Source organism: Rhinatrema bivittatum, chromosome 3, assembly GCF_901001135.1.
Source record: "Rhinatrema bivittatum chromosome 3, aRhiBiv1.1, whole genome shotgun sequence".
Taxonomy (NCBI): Eukaryota; Metazoa; Chordata; class Amphibia; order Gymnophiona; family Rhinatrematidae; genus Rhinatrema; species Rhinatrema bivittatum.
Window position 1 is genome coordinate 270,084,426 of NC_042617.1, and position 16,256 is coordinate 270,100,681.

The following is a 16,256-nucleotide window of genomic DNA, read 5'->3' on the forward strand; positions in this document are numbered from 1 at the left end:
TGGTCACAAGAAATACAGTCTTGAGAGTGAGATCCTTTATCGTTGCGCTGCGCAGCGGCTCGAACGGTGGTCCCGACAGGGAGCAAAGCACAAGGTTAAGACTCCAGGAGGGACAAGGGTCCCGTAACGGAGGACGCATATGCTTGACACCCTTGAGAAAACGAGCAATGTCAGGATGCTGTAGAAGAGAGCCCCCATCGCTCAACAGCGAACCAAGGGCGGCCACCTGAACCCGTAGTGAATTATAGGTGAGCCCTTTTTCCACCCCCGCCTGTAGAAACTGAAGGATCTGAGGTACAGAAGCCTTAGCGGGTCTCGTGGCCTGGCTGGTACACCACAGCTCGAACACCTTCCAGACTCGAACATAGGCCAATGTCTTTCGTGCCCGCAATAGCGTGGATACTACCGCCTCCAGGTAGCCCCGACGCCGGAGGCGGCGCCTCTCAAAAGCCAGGCTGCAAGACAGAAGAATTCTGCCTGCTCGAAAAATACCGGGCCCTGATGTAGGAGCTGGGGGAGGTGCCCCAGCCTGATTGGCCTGTCGATCACCAGCTGTAGCAGGTCCTCAAACCAGGGTCGCCTGGGCCATTCTGGGGTGACGAAAACCACGGTCCCCTGATGGCTTTCTATTCTGCGGAGCATCCTGCCCACCAGGGGCCATGGTGGAAAAGAAAGATATGGCGGCCACGGGAGGACCAGGGCATCCACTCCCTCCGCGCTCTCTCCGGCGACTGAAGAAGCGTGGAGCCTTGGCGTTGAGAGCGGACGCCATCAGATCCAAGTGGGGGGCCCCCCACCGATGGACGAGAAGTTGCATTGCTTTGTCGGAGAGAGACCACTCTCCGGGTCCAGCAGTTGACGACTGAGGAAGTCCGCCTGGACGTTGTCCACACCGGCGACGTGCGAGGCCGCTAGCCGGACGAGATGACGCTCCGCCCATTGCATCAGCAGCGCCGCCTCGAGCGCGACCTGCGGGCTGCGCGTGCCTCCTTGTCGGTTGATGTAGACCACGGTGGTAGCGTTGTCCGATAGGATTCTGACTTCTCGGTTTCGAAGAAGCGGGAGGAAATGTCGCAGAGCTAGCCGGACCGCTCTGGTTTCCAGACGGTTGATTGACCACTTCGCCTCCACCGTGGACCACGTCCCCTGCGTGGCGCTTCGATCGCAGACTGCACCCCAACCTGCTAGACTGGCATAGGTGGTCACCACCACCCAATTTGGCAGATCGAGGGACATGCCACGGGCCAGGTTCGGCGGATCCAACCACCAGCCCAGACTGTCCCTGGCATTCTGTGGGAGCGGGAGAATCATCTGATAGTCCTGCAATACTGGTTTCCAACGGGAGAAGAGCGCCCACTGTAAGGTCCTGAGGTGCGCGAAAGCCCAAGGTACAAGGTCGATGGTGGACCCCATCACTCCCAGGAGTTGCAGGTAGTCCCAGGAGGTGGGCTCTGGTAACGCAGAGAACCGTCGTGTGTGATCCCGCAAGGATTGAGCTTTGTCCTGGCGCAGAAAAACTTTGCCCAGTAGGGTGTCGAAAGTTGCCCCCAAAAAAAACCCAAGCGTTGCGAGGGCATGAGGGAGCTCTTGGAGAAGTTCACTACCCATCCCAGGGAATGTAGAAACCGTACTACTTGAGTCACCGCTGAGCGTCCATGATCGAATGACTTCGCCCGGAGGAGCCAATCGTCCAGATAAGGATGAACCAGGATGCCCTCCTTCCGGAGAGCTGCCGCCACAACTACCATGATCTTGGTGAAGGTGTGCAGCGCCGGCGCCAATCCAAACGCGAGAGCCGTGAACTGAAAATGCTGGTCCAGAATTTTGAAACGAAGGAAACTGTGGTGGTCCGGGCGGATGGGAATGTGCAGGTAGGCCTCCGTTAAGTCCAGGGAGGCGAGGAACTCCCCCCGATGCACCGCCGCAATCACTGACCGGAGCGTTTCCATGCGGAACCGAACTACTCGAAGGGATTTGTTGACTTCCTTGAGGACTAGGATAGGCCGGAAGGAACCGTCCTTCTTTGGTACGACGAAATAGATGGAATAGTGGCCCGAGCCCACCTCTCCGAAGGGCACAGGCGCAGTAGCGCCTATCTCCCGGAGTCTGTCCAGAGTCAGCTGCACCTCTCCTCTCTTGAGGTCCGAGCCACAGGGGGAAAAGATGAACCTTCCCTGCGGGGGGCGGACAAATTCCAATGCGTAGCCGTGTTTTATGGTATCCAGGACCCGCTGGTCCGAGGTGATCCGTGCCCACTCCGCTTAGAAATACGTTAGTCGGTCCCCAATCCTGGGGACAGGGGAGTGGGCGAGACTGGCATCATTGTGAAGACTTGGTATAGGGGTTCCCGGTTCCGGGAGTAGTGCGTGCGGGCCGATGCCCGTGGAAGGCGCGCAACCAGGGCTGAGACCTGGGGGCGGATGGCCGGGAGCCCGTCTGTCTGTAGCCCCTGTAGCGCCGTTGCGCTCTGGCTCTGGTCCGAGAAGAAGAAAACGCTCTGGATGGTCGAAACCTATCCTCCGGCAGCCGATGAACAGCGTTCTCCCCCAGGGACTTGATGATCTGGTCCAAATCCTCCCCGAAGAGGAACTTGCCCCTGAAGGGAAGAGAGCCCAGACTGGACTTAGAGGACGTATCAGACGCCCAATTGCGTAGCCACAGTAGTCGTCGTGCTGCCACTACCGAAACCATGGATCTTGTGAGGACCCGAAAAAGGTCGTACGAGGCGTCCGCCCCATACGCCACTGCGGCTTCTAGCCGATCTGCCTGGGCAGCCTCATCGGACGGCAGGTTCTGAGACGTGAGGAGTTGTTGCACCCAAAGGAGACTAGCCCGCTGGGCAAGCAAACTGCACATCACCGCCCGCATACCCAGAGCGGAGACCTCGAAAACCCGCTTAAGGAAAACTTCCAACTTACGATCCTGTGTGTCCCGCAACGCCGCACCTCCCGTCACTGGGATAGTCGTCCTCTTCGTGACCGCCGACACTGCGGAGTCCACCTTTGGGACCTTGATGAGGTCCAGAAAATCTTCGGGGAGCGGGTACAGCTTTTCCATAGCCCGGTTGCTCTTCAGGGAGGCCTCCGGGGTGTCCCATTCCCTGGTGAGAAGTTGTAAAAACGAGTCATGAATGGGAAAAGCCCGAGCCCTCGGCCGGAGTGCCGCCAGGACAGGATCTCCCTTCCTTGAAGAAGTGATGACAGCGGGAGCTACTGGGGCAGGCGGGTCTGGTGGCGGATCCAAATCTAATTCTTGGATGATCTGCGGGATGAGGTCGTCCAGCTCTTCCCTCTGGAAGAGGCGTAGGGTACGCGGATCATCCCCCTCCTGTGTGCCGTCCCCTTGTCCCCCGTCCGGGAGGTCAAGTCCATGTCCCGCTGGGTCTGGCACCGCCCCCACTGCCGCGGGCGTGGATCGGACCCGGGTAGGAAGGCGGGAGGCCCCCACTCCCGGAGGGTCGGGGGGGGGCCGGTGTCGAGGGCGACATCCGAGGGATCTTAGGAGGGGGGGGGGGTCCCACAGGTGCTTCCAGCCCCTGCAGATAAGCGGTATGCATGAGCAGGATAAACTCCGGAGAGAACCCCGGCCTGCTCGGGTGCGCTTCGGGGGCGGCGTGGTTCCTGCTCCCTGGCTCTGGGTGCTTGGTTCCTGCACCAAAATCGGGGGAACACCCCCGCTGGTAGAGTCCTCCAGGGATCCGTTCTCCCTCGTGGCCTCCAGGGATCCGTTCCCCCTCGTGGCCTGCGCCTCAGGGCGCTCAGAATGTAAAATGGCCGCCGTTCCCGCCAAAAATGGCGGAGTGGCCGGCCCGCACCGCCCGGGCAAAAAAGAGAAATCACTCAGGGACTGTGAGGTACCTTCCCCCCTGGGAAGGCATCGTGCACAGATGCCCTCCCGGGAAATCCGGGACCCCGGGTCTCCGCAGGCCGCACAGCGGGACGGCCGCGGCATCGGGATCGCTGCAGGAGAAAAGAAAAAGCCACGGGGGGGGGGCCACGCGCACAAAGGCGCCGCTGCGGGGGGGGCCCGGTCGGCCCGCACTGCCCGCTGTCTGAAAATAGAGGAGGGTGCCGCGGGGGGGCCTTCCTGGCCACACGACCCGCCCCAGACATCTTTCCCTAAATGGCTCAGCAGCCCATGAGGAGCTGTAAAATGGCCGCGGGTGAGGGAGTAAAGAGCGAAGAGGCCGGCTCCACCGGCTTTCGCGGGCACCGGGGGCTGAGCTGTAAAGGAAAAAACTACAAAGGAAAAACAAACTTACCCCTGGCTGCAACGAGAAATAAACAGCAAGGCCGCAGAGAAGAGACAAGGAAGATAAGCCACTCCCCAGAAGTTGAAAGAACTCTGCCTTTTTTTTTTTTTTTTTTTTAAACTTAATACAAACTTGATACAAACTTGATCCACAGAAAAAGACAACAACAAGCCATAATCAAGCAAGAAAGTGAAGGAAAAGGAGGGGAAGTCTGATTCCCCTACTCGCATCTGCTGGAGTCAGAAGATACTGAACTCCTGCAGAGGGGGTAGTAGTATATATGGATACGCCCCCTCAAAGCTTGTGCTGACTCCATCTGCTGGATTGGGGACATAACCCACTGTCTGGACTGATCCAGGTACGTACAGGGAATGTACTTTTCTTTAAATTAAGCCTTAAGTATGAGAAAAAATAAAAAGAAAGCATATATGCTATTTGGTGACTTAACTGTGTGTAGAAGTTCTTTTTCTCTTTCTTGTTTTTTATTAGAACTCAGGGGTGGATATTTGGGTCTGCTTTCCATTTTTGAACAATGCTCTTTTAGCTTTAAATGCCTCCTTTGCCTCACTATTAAATCATGTTGGCAGTCGTTTGGTCTTCTCTTTGACCTCTTTTAAAAGCAAGAAATACAGTACTTTTTATCTGGGCTTCCAAAATGGTATTTTTAAACAATGACCACGCCTCATGTAAAACTTTAACCCTTGCAATCTTTTATTTTAGGTTTTTTTTGTAATTAATTGCCTCATTCTATCAGTCTTCCTTTTTAAAGTTCTATGTTATAGTAGTAGTTTTACTTAATGACCTCTCTCCAGCGATTATGACAAATTTAATTGCAGTGATTGCTATTGCTTAACGGCCCCACCACAATAACCCCTCATAACAGGTTATGCATTCCACCGAGGACTAGATCTAAAAGTAGCTGCCCCTCATCAGTTCCTAGGACCAGCTGCTCCATGAAGCAGTCAGTCATTTAGGGCACCTAGAAAAACTTACCCTTTCTAGCATGTCCCGATAAGACATTGACCCAATCAATACCAGGTAATTGAAATCTCCCGCTATTGTGGTGCCAAATTATTTATTTATTTTTTTTAATTTCAACTAGCATTTCACAGTCTGTTTTTCCTTTTTGGCCAGGTAGCTGGCAGCATATATCCAGTGCTATACTCTTACCCATAACGCATGAGATTTCTATCTCTAAGGATTCCATAGTGCATTTTATTTCCTGCAGGATTTTTTTTTTTTATCATGCTTGACTATGCTTATAGTGCCACCCTTCCACCAATTCAATCTGTCATATCACATCAATTTAATTTATACCCTGATATTACAGTGTCCCATTGGTTATCCTCCTTCCATGTCTCTGAAATGCCTAGAATTTCATACAATACCATACATTCTTACTGTTCAGACCTCTGGTATTCGCATACAGATGTTTTAAAGTATGTTTTTTATTTGGATTTTAATTTTTCTTTGTATTCACAACCTGCTTATTAGCAAATGAGGCAATTTAGAGTCATTCACATCTGGGTGCTCTTTGTCTACATCCATCTGGATATTTCAGCCTTAAAAAATAAGATCTCTACTAGGATATTCTAACTTCCCTGTTTTGCAAGTATCTTTGGAGGATACATCCCTCTGAACTATGCACTTCCCAGCGATTGATGGCTTTCCCTCATGGTCTAGTTTAAAAGCTACTCCATCTCTTTTTTAAAATGTTAGTGCCACCGTTTAGTTCCACTCTATTTAAGGTGGAGACCATCCTGCTGGGATAGCCTCCCCCTTCCCCACAACATTCCCCAGTCCCTAACAAATCTAAAACCCTCTTCCCTGCACTATAGTCTCATTCACACATTGAGACACTGGAACTCAGTTTGCCTCTTGACATGGGTAGCATTTCTGAGACTGTAACCTTGGATATTATAGATTTCAGTTTCCTACCTAAGACCCTAAATTTAGCCTCCAGAACCTCCCTCCTGCATCTTCTTACATCACTAGTACTCACATGTACCACTACAGTCTGCTCCTCCCCAGAGCGCTCCAAAATCTTACTAGGTGGCACATGAGTTGCTACTTTTGTACCAGGCAGGCAAGTTACCAAGCGATCCTTTTGCCCACCAGACATCTACATTCCTATTGATCAACTCACCCACCGAAATGGCCATTCTAACCCTTCCCCCTCCTGGGTACATGGCCCTGGAGACATATCCTCAGTACGAGAAGATAAAGCATCACCTGGAGGGCAGGTCCTAGCTACAGGATGACTTCTTGTCACATCAAGGTAATGTCTCTTGCCAGGTGATCTTACGCCTCCAAAGCAGCACAAGGGCTGCTTGACTAGAGTTGGGACCGTTCTACTATATCACTGAAGAGGTCTCTTCTATATATCTATCTGCCTTGGCTCTTCCAAGTCTGCTACTCAGAGTTGCTAGTTTTAAAAGCTGGTTAAGGAGTAGGTATTAGAGATGTACTTCGGGTAAAAATTTCATGTCTGGCTTCGTTTCGGGGCCCCCTCCGTGGGAATTTCATTTTTCTCGTGGTTCAGGGTTTTTTTTTTTTTTCGGGGGCCCAATTTTCAGGTTAGTGCTAGCAAGCACTAACTAAAAAAATGAATGTTTTCTGAAATTTCGGAAAAAATTCAATTGTTTTTCGCTTCTCCCGAACCATTCCAAATTAGGCAACTTCGCTGACATTGCTTAATTCGGGAAAAACGATTGCACATCCCTAGTAGGTATGTCTCTCAATTTAAGGGTTTTTAAGTTATTTGGAATCTTTTCAATTTAAGGTTTTTAAATTGAAAACTAGGTGACTCGTGTTGGTTTGTGAATGACCAGCAAAAACACTAAAATTAGTCAGTCAATCACTAAAATCAAGATTAATGGTATGTTCTAATACTTACAAACAAATACTAACTTATATTAGCTCACAAAATTAATTCAAAGTCTATTCTCCCTAAACACACACAATTCTTAACACTTGCAAACAAATACTAGCCTTAAAACTTAATACACAATATACACAGCCTTTTATATATACATAAATATACACACATTTTTAAAGATTTTAAGCATTCTTTCCCAACAAATTCAATTTACCACCATGAGGAAGACAGTAAAAAAAAGAATGTCAACTGTGTATAATATAAGCAGTTTTCCCCCCTTTTCCCTTCATTCAATCTCTTGACCTTCACCCCCACACCTTCAACCCCAAACAACATGCCTGGGAATCTGAGGGAATCTTCTAGCCTCAAGGGATGGAGGAGTCATCCCTCCAAGATGCACCCTCAGCATCACTTTTTTGGCTTGCAGGGGCAACCACAATAGTGGCAGCCATCTTCCTTCCTCCCGCAGCCTGAGCAACTACCATCTTTAGCGGATCCAGGCCCAACTGGCCCCAATAGACTCTGGATTTCTCTGAGCTGCAGCCTAAGTCATAAGGCCAACTTAAAAGCAAATTTTTTTTTTAACTTCTCATGTGCAGATATTACTTTCCTACCATTGCAGCCCCCAAGAAGCCTTGCCAAGCCTCACACCTTTAGCTCCACAGCATTAATGAGCTTGCCACACTTGTCACACTGGTCTCCGCGGGCTTCCTCATAGCCACAGAATGGGCAGATCCCCTCCACAAAGCGGTCGGCCAGGAACCTCTGGCACATCTCGCACCTCAGCTGCTCTACCGTGTCCATCAGCAGGAAGCCCCGGTCCAGCAGGCGGCAGAAGATATCCTGAGCGATCCTGTGGAGGTGCCAGGATAGGAAAAATTACAGGGAGACAGGACATTTGAGGATAAATACAATTTTAATACATTTCTTTTGGAACTGTGAGTCATCCCAGCTCTCATCAATAAGCAATACAGCCTCCCTCCCCTCTTACAAAACCCTCGTAAAGGATATTGTGCACCACTTTTCAGAGTGATCCTAATTGGCTGCAGCGTCCAGGGTAAATCAGCCAATGCACAGCCTCCCTTCTCCTCCCCCCCCCCCCGACATGACCCTTTTTAACCCCCTCCCTCCCTATCAGGAGAAAGGTAGTGCTTCTTAGTGTGTCTCCTTCAATCTGTACGGGATCCCCTAATTTCACAGGATCCACCAGCACCCCGAGTTCAGTTTACCAAATGAGGCCTGCAGAGAAGGAAGCAGACACAGATATGAAGTGCTGCTGGTGGGAGACGATTGAATTATGGGACCCCCATAAAACGTAGGGCCTGGGGTACATGAACCAATTACCCCCCCCCCCCCTCACACACACACACACACACACACACACACACACACACACACAGTTAGCTCGTTCCTGCTCCATGGGTCATTTTCCTTCTAAAAGATTTTAGACAACAGCCAGCACAAGGAACTTAGGAGGAGGAAAAGATATAAACTCTCTCCAAAGCATAATACCCAGAATTTATATAAAGGAAAAGTGGTTCTTCTTACCTGCTAATTTTCATTCCTGAAGTACCTCAGATCATTCTAGACAAGTGGGTTTTGTATCCCCATCAGCAGATGGAGGAAGAGAACTAAAACCTTTGAGGCACTGCTACATAAACGAGAGTGCCATCTGCAGTCCCTCAATATTGACCTGTATCCAAGCCAACTAAAGAGTAACTGTTCCCTCTCCTCTGGCATAGTTCCAGACACACTCAAACTTGCAGTGGTCAAACCACTGCTCAAAAAACCAACTTTAGATCCTAAGGACCCTTCCAATTTCCGCCCTATCTCAAACCTCCCATTTATCTCTAAAATCATGGAAAAGGTAGTCAAGTCCCAACTAATGGACTACCTCGAAGATAACAATATCCTTCATCCCTCACAATTCGGTTTTCGGAAGCATTTCAATACTGAAACCCTCCTACTCCCTCTCTGAACACCTCATCAGGGGCATGGACCAAGGTCACTGCTACATCCTTGCCCTCCTCGACATTTCCTCTGCGTTTGATACCATAAGCCACAATCACCTTCTCTCTCGCCTATCTGACATAGGCATCTCAGGTTCAGCCCTTCTATGGTTTAAATCCTACCTGTCTAATAGACAGTTTTCAGTCAAAATAGGCAATGCTGAATTCATGCATTATGCCATCTCCCATGGTGTTCCTCAAGGTTCCTCCCTCTCCTCTACCCTATTCAATATTTACCTTACTCCCCTTTGCCAGCTTCTATCTGACCTTGGCCTCAAATTCTACCTTTATTCACTTGCCGATGATGTCCAAATCATCATACCTATTCATGATTCGCTATCCAAATCCCTAAAACTCTGGGAGAAATGCCTAATTGCCATTAATACCCTACTCACAAACCTCCACCTTGCTTTAAACACCTCCAAAACTGAACTGCTTCTCATATCAACAACAAACACCTAAATCCTCGCCTGCAAATGACCCGGCCTACAACTCCATCTCTGACCAGCTCTATGTACGTGACCTCAGTATTCAGATTGACCAGCAACTGAACTTAAAAAAATACATCAACACTATCCTCAAGGAAGGTTTCTTTAAGCTCAAAGTCATGAAAAACTAAAACCCTTACTCCATGCTAATGATTTCCGTACAGTCATCCAGGCCACCCTCTCTTCAAAAATGGACTATTGTAACTCCCTTCTCCACCATAAAACCGCTTCAAATGCTACAGTGACCTCAGTATTGACCCGTACCCAAGCCAAGATACTATTGAAATCCCTTCACTAAAGGTTGGATATCCTTGAACTATAAACCTTGTTCGTCAAGAACCAAAAAAGACAAGGAGGTGAATCCTGTAACTGCCCTCTAAGAGAAATATTGTTTATTAAATAGAAAAATTCTGTACTAAGTAGCTAAACTTGGCAGAAAATCACTTTCTGCATCAAACGGGTGGGCCTCTTGACTGATCTGAGAGACTGTTAAGGTGGACATTACTCTTTGGATGGACTTCTCGCATTCCTCCCTGGACTTCGCGCGAATCAACCAATCTTCCAGATACGGGTGGACCAAAATTCCCTCCCGGCAAAGAGCCACAGCCACCACTACCATTACCTTGGTGAATGTGCGGGGAACTGTCACCATGCTTCTTTGAAGCAAAGAAACTTCTGATGTTCCTGCCGAATGGGGATGTGCAGGTATGCTTCAGTCAGGTCTAGAGAGGCGAGAAATTCTCCTTTATGAACCACTGCCATCACGGTACGCAGCATCTCCATGTGAAAGAGCGGAACCCATGGAACCGATTCACCTTCTGCAAATCGAGAATGGGCCAAAGGAAGCCCTCCTTTTTCGGCACCACAAAGTAAACAGAATACCTTCCCTGACCCTGCTCCTCCAGAAGGATGGGAACAATGGCCTTTAGGGCGTGCAGCCTTTGCAGTGTCCCCAACACTGCCTCCCCGCCTGATGCGTGAGACCAAGTGGGACTCCACAAAGGCCTTCCTAAGCAGGCACAAAAAATTTAGAGCACTCACCCAATGCACAATTAAGCTCTGGAATTTGTTGCCAGAGGATGTGGTTAGTGCAATTAGTGTAGCTGGGTTTAAAAATGATTTGGATAAGTTCTTGGAGAAGAAGTCCATTAACTGCAATTAATCAAGTTGATTTAGGGAATGGCCTCTGCTATTATTGGCATCAGTGGCATGGGATCTTCTTAGTGTTTGGGTATTTGCAGGTTCTTGTGGCCTGGTTTGGCCTCTGTTGTAAACAGGATGCTGGGCTTGATGGACCCTTGGTCTGACAAAGCATGGCAATTTCTTATGTTCTTATGACATCAGCTTTGAAATCTGAACAGAAGAGCTGGACTTAGCAAAGTCCAGGGAGCCCAACTCTCCCTGGGCTTCCTCACAGTGCTGACATAAGCAAGAATCCGGATCAGACTTGCAGACCTAATATGACAAGCAGCACAGAGAGAAAAGCACTTATGTTTCTTGGCTGCCAGAGCCATTGGCGACGGTAACTGCATGTTCAGATGGCTCATGCTTAAAAAATTTTATGCGCACAGATTTCAGGCGCCTATGCGGGCCACAGCAAGGCGCACACACAGCCGATGCACCCGGCTTTACTTGTATTCCTCACCCAGTAAGTCGTGCGCATATGTGCAGGCATGGTGTTATGCGCACAGCGTATGCGCAGAGCCGACACGCACTGCGCGTACCGAAGTTCTATGGTGGGCAATATAGGCTCAAAAACGAGCACAAGATTGCGCTGTTGCGGCCTACCACACAGTGTGTTGACCAAGCCTAAGGTGGGTCCTAGCCCACCGGTGGGCTGCTCAACCTGCTCAGAAGCCCACTTCCCCTTAACCCAACAGGATCAGTAACTATCAGAGGAAGCCTTAGTGAAACCTCTCCGTCATAATCAGGACGACATCCTTTTTTTTTTTTTTTTTAAACTTACCTGGGCTCAGCACTTACTGGCTGAGTACAGAGACAGTCTCCGGCTGTGGGGTAAGAGGGCTTTGGCTGTCACCACTATGCTCGGCTTCCTGCACCTGCTGCCTTTAGCTGCTTCAGCAAAGTCCACACCGGGAACCGGCTACTGGACCAAGGCACACCTCTGAGGGATCTTGGAAATCACCTCAGGAATTCTCAGTTGTGGTTATATCTAAAGGTCCCTCCCCCAAGAGAGCGGGGTTCAATCTTTTCTCCAATTTAAAAGTAGAATTTCTTCTTCCAAAAAAGTACAGCGATCCCCATAGGGAAAGCACGTCCGCATCTGCTGGAGATGGAGAAATACTGAAGGGCTGAGGTCAATACAGGGATGTGATTCAGGGTGACGTCAGCTTTGAAACCTATCTCCATCTGCTGGCAGGGGAGCATAAATCCATTCGTCCTGGGTCCATCTGGCTACACGCTAGGAAAGGTAATTTCCTTAAAAACTCCTGACCCTTGAAACCATCAAACCCCTCAGATGTGTACAGAGTGGCATAGTATTCTTCAAATGCAGTTAAAATGTCCCCTGTGGTGCTCATTACTCTCCCCCTCACCTTTTAAATGAGATATATATCTAGGCCTAATAGCAGATTTAAGTTTCCCCGTTTTATTGCTATTGTGGTACAGTTGGAATTTGTAGTAAATTATATATTTTTTTTTGCTCTTTGGTGTAATACGGTGCTTCCCTATTCACTGCGGTATTAACGTTTGCTAAAGCAATCTTCAACTTTCCAAAAGCCAGGATTTGTTTATTCAAATCTTGGTGCCTTTTAATGAGAAAAGCTATGTCGTCTCCTCTTATTACAGCTTTAGCCGTGTACCAGAACAGAATTGGGTCAGCTTCTCATTGAACTGCATTGTTTTCTGAATATTCTTTCCATTTTGATCTAAGATAATCTTGGAAAGAAGTAGCAGTAGCCAAATAATATAGAAATTTCCAATGCAAACAGGAATCTTTCCAACTGAACTACTCAATGTTATCCATATGTGGGCATCATCAGAAATCTTGATCTCTCTAATGCCTGCCTCCTCAATTTTAGAAAAGCTGATTTGGGAGGTTAGAAAATAATCAATTCTCAAAAATGTAGAATGGGCCCTGGACAAGTGGGAATAGTTGCGCTCCAGCGGATTAAGCTTCCGCCAAATGGCCATAAAGTAATTCTGATTGCAAAAGAGGTATTCCCTTCCGTATTACAACCGCTTGCCCCTTAGGTGCTTGTGACTTGTCCATTGAGGGGTCCGAAACCAAATTAAGATCTCCTCCCAAAACAATGAAATCATCCAAATTGGGAAGCAGCTTGTGGATCAAGGTTGTGAAAAATGGATGATCATATCTATTGGGGGCCTACACATTGCAAAGCACGACCTTCTCTCTATTTAGTTCACCTAATGTAATGTATCGCCCTTGAGGATCCTTGAGTTTTTGTGAACCAGCATCGCAACCCCTGCTGATCTGGCGGTGGCCAAGGCATAGCTAATTTGCCCATCCATCATCGCTTAAATTTAACATATTCATGATCACTCAAATGTGTTTCCTGAAGAAACACAATATCTGCTGACATGTGCTTTAAAGCTGTAAGTATTTTAGTTCACTTAATGGGTGTATGTATGCCACATACTTTCTGGGAGACTATCTTTAAATAGGAACTAGTCATTAAGGAATCCTAAAAGCAGTTGATTCCATGAAAATGTGAAACAAAGACAAAGTAAAAAGACAAGAGCCTCCCCAGCTAAGGCCCCCATCCTCCTCCCAACAAAAAGAATTCTCAAAATGCCAACTGAAAAAAAATCTTCTGAACCCACACAATTAGAATACCCAACCTTCCCTTTCCCCCCTACCCTCCCTTCCCTACAAACCCACTCCAGCCCCACTACCCAAACAGCCATACTGATCACGTTTAACTCCCATCCACCCCCATTCACACTCAAGATCTGCAGGATCAAAAATTATACAATGATTATAGGAAATAGTATTTAGAAACCAGAAGTGCTTTCCCAATAGGAAACACAACATTCCCCCATTACTATTCTTTAAGCTACTTGAGCCTTGATTCTAAGAAACAAACAAACAAACAGTATGAGAATGGGACAGTATATAAATAAGATAAAAGTTTTTATGCAACACAACCATTCAACTATTAAGAGACTGCCCAGATTCCAGTAGGCATCTTAGGATAAAAAGGCGAATACTCAGCATCACATAAAACAGCTGAGTGAAAGCTGAATGTAAGTAGGATCTCCTTTAGTGATACCATAGGAATCTTTGTGTTCCCGCTACAAAGATCACCCAAGAGTTATTCCTTGTACTCTGTGAAGGAGAAGCACACAAAACCCAGGTATAGTAGGGTATACAAGTGAAGATATTGCTAGAAATAGACCAAGTACTTTCCTTCAGCGGGAGCACCAGATGAGCTGCACATAGTTGGGGTCCCCATGCTCAAATGCAGCGCTGAGAGATATAAAAAAAAACAAAACAGCGACACCAAAATATAACAATGAGTGTTCGGTGGTAAAGACCAAAAGAGAGCCAGTACAGGCCACATCCACTGATGGAGTCCACAGCTAAAATGCTGAACATGAAACACAAAAAAAAACCAAAAAACAAAAAAAAAACCACCTTGTGCTCCAGATACGAGGCTTCCCAAAGCAATACTTGCATGCTGGGCTGTCATCTTCATCTGTTGGCAATCATAAGAACCAGGAATAAACAAAAAATAACAAATGGCGGTGCTCATGTGGTCGCAGGCACCATGGCTGCCTCCATTTTGTCCACCAGCTGCTGTCTCTACAGAGTGAAACCCTTTGGCACCTTCAGGTAAAGGCACCCGCAATTTCCCCAGATATATTAAAACAAATCCAACCCCCAAAAAATAAAGTCTTTTGCAAACAGGTGCAAATTTTCTCCTCTAAGTGGATAATTTAAGCGAGTAATCTTGAAACACCAGCATTTTTGTGTTATTGTGAGTCAGTGTTTTGCCAGCCCTGAGTGACTGCAGGATTTTGGATTTATATACAAAGTCGAGAAATTTGGCGATCACCACCCTAGGCTTCCCAGAATTAACTCAACGGCTACCCAGTCAATGGGCCTGCTCTATCTTAAGTGGTCCCTGTGTTAAAGGTAGGCTTAGCTCACTCACCAGCCAGCATTCCAAGAATGGGAGCAGTTCTTCATCAGTCAAAGACTCAGGTAACCCAACAAATCTTAAATTGTTACGGCGAGAGTGATTCTCTAGCTCTTCAAGCAGTTCTTCTTGTTGCAGGATCTGGGTTTTCATGCTACGCAGGTCATCACTTGCTACCATGTCTTGATTATCAGATACTCGCTGTTCATGTTTGCCACATCTGGTCTCGTAGGTTGTCATGCAAGCAGTAAAGTCTTCTAATTTATCAACTATTTTTGGAATTTGGGGGCTAGTGCTTCGACCACCGCCGCTTTGATATACGTAATTACTGGTTCCTGCAGCATGACTGTGTTGGCCAATTGTAGCCCGTCCACTATCTTGCCACTCCCCGACATGATTCTTTTTCTTTATCTTTCTTGGCTAAACGAGTCAATATGCCTTTGTGGTTACACCAGCCCGCACGGCCCAGCAGGCAGCTAAAATTCAGCCCAAAATAAAGAATGGGGATGGATGGTGTGGAAACAGAGCGGAGCTAGACAAGTTAAATCCTACCAGCTCAAGGTGTCATGTGATCTCCTCCAGTGCTTTTCCTGGTTAAAAAGGCCTTATGCATAAGCAAGACAAATTCTGAGGAAAACTACACGTCATCCTTTCCCCTGTCTGGCCCAGAGCTCACATTTCCTCCCCCCACCCCCACCAGGGATTGCCAGAGACAACAGGGGGGGGGGGAAATCCCTGGGCTCCCAGGAGTCTGTCACCTTCTGAGCTGTAGCCCTTCTCCTGCTTGACAGACTATTTAGGCTCCCAATATTGATCCTGACAGGGCCTTGGGAACCCATGGCTCTCCTACCAGCCTCATTCCCCCCCCCGGAGGGCCCCTCCCCTTCAGAAATGAATTGCAGCATAGTGCCGCTGCATTCAGCTGTCCCCGAGTCAGGCTGCTTGTCCAACAAGCTTTCCCGTGCTGGGAAACTGCTGTTGGCGCCATCTTGTCTCCACGCAGCCGGGCCTGCTGCAGAGGAACAGAAGCCGCACGATCATGGTACACCCAAGCAGCCTGAAGCTGCAAACAGAGCAGCAACACTGCTCCCTTCCCCAGCCTGGGCCTGCTCCAATGATCAAACCAGGAACAGCCCAAGCGGTTGCTGGTGAAAGAAAAATGTTTCTTAAAAAAAAAAAAAAAAAGTTATAGCAGCCACAAAGGAAGAAATTCAAGCAAAAAAATAAATACTTCCCTTCTGCTGGCAACTCCTCTGGGAAAGAGCCTTCATGAAATAAGAGGGAACCAGGACCCCTGGCTGTCAGGTCCCTGTTCTGCTGTGGGTCAAGCTGCCCAGGGGTTACCAACCCCACACTCGCCTGTCTCAACCTGAGGGATGGCCCAACACCTCAGGGAGCGTCTAACTTCTCTTCTTCTGTCCCTTCTTTCTTTCTTAACTGCAGGTTTGCACCTCTACCATTTGCTGGAGACGGAGAAATACTGAGGGACTGCAGGTGGCCGTCTCG

The 16,256-nt window shown here is 48.3% G+C and overlaps 1 protein-coding gene across 1 annotated transcript in view; it reads right to left on the reverse strand.

Moving 5' to 3' along the window:
• MARS (methionyl-tRNA synthetase) overlaps positions 1–16,256 on the reverse strand; it is a 143,033-nt gene that overhangs the window by 93,058 nt on the left and 33,719 nt on the right. Inside the window, exon 10 of the mRNA XM_029594591.1 lies at positions 7,782–7,983. Coding sequence (XP_029450451.1) covers positions 7,782–7,983 — 202 coding nt within the window. The remainder of the gene's footprint in view (positions 1–7,781; positions 7,984–16,256) is intronic.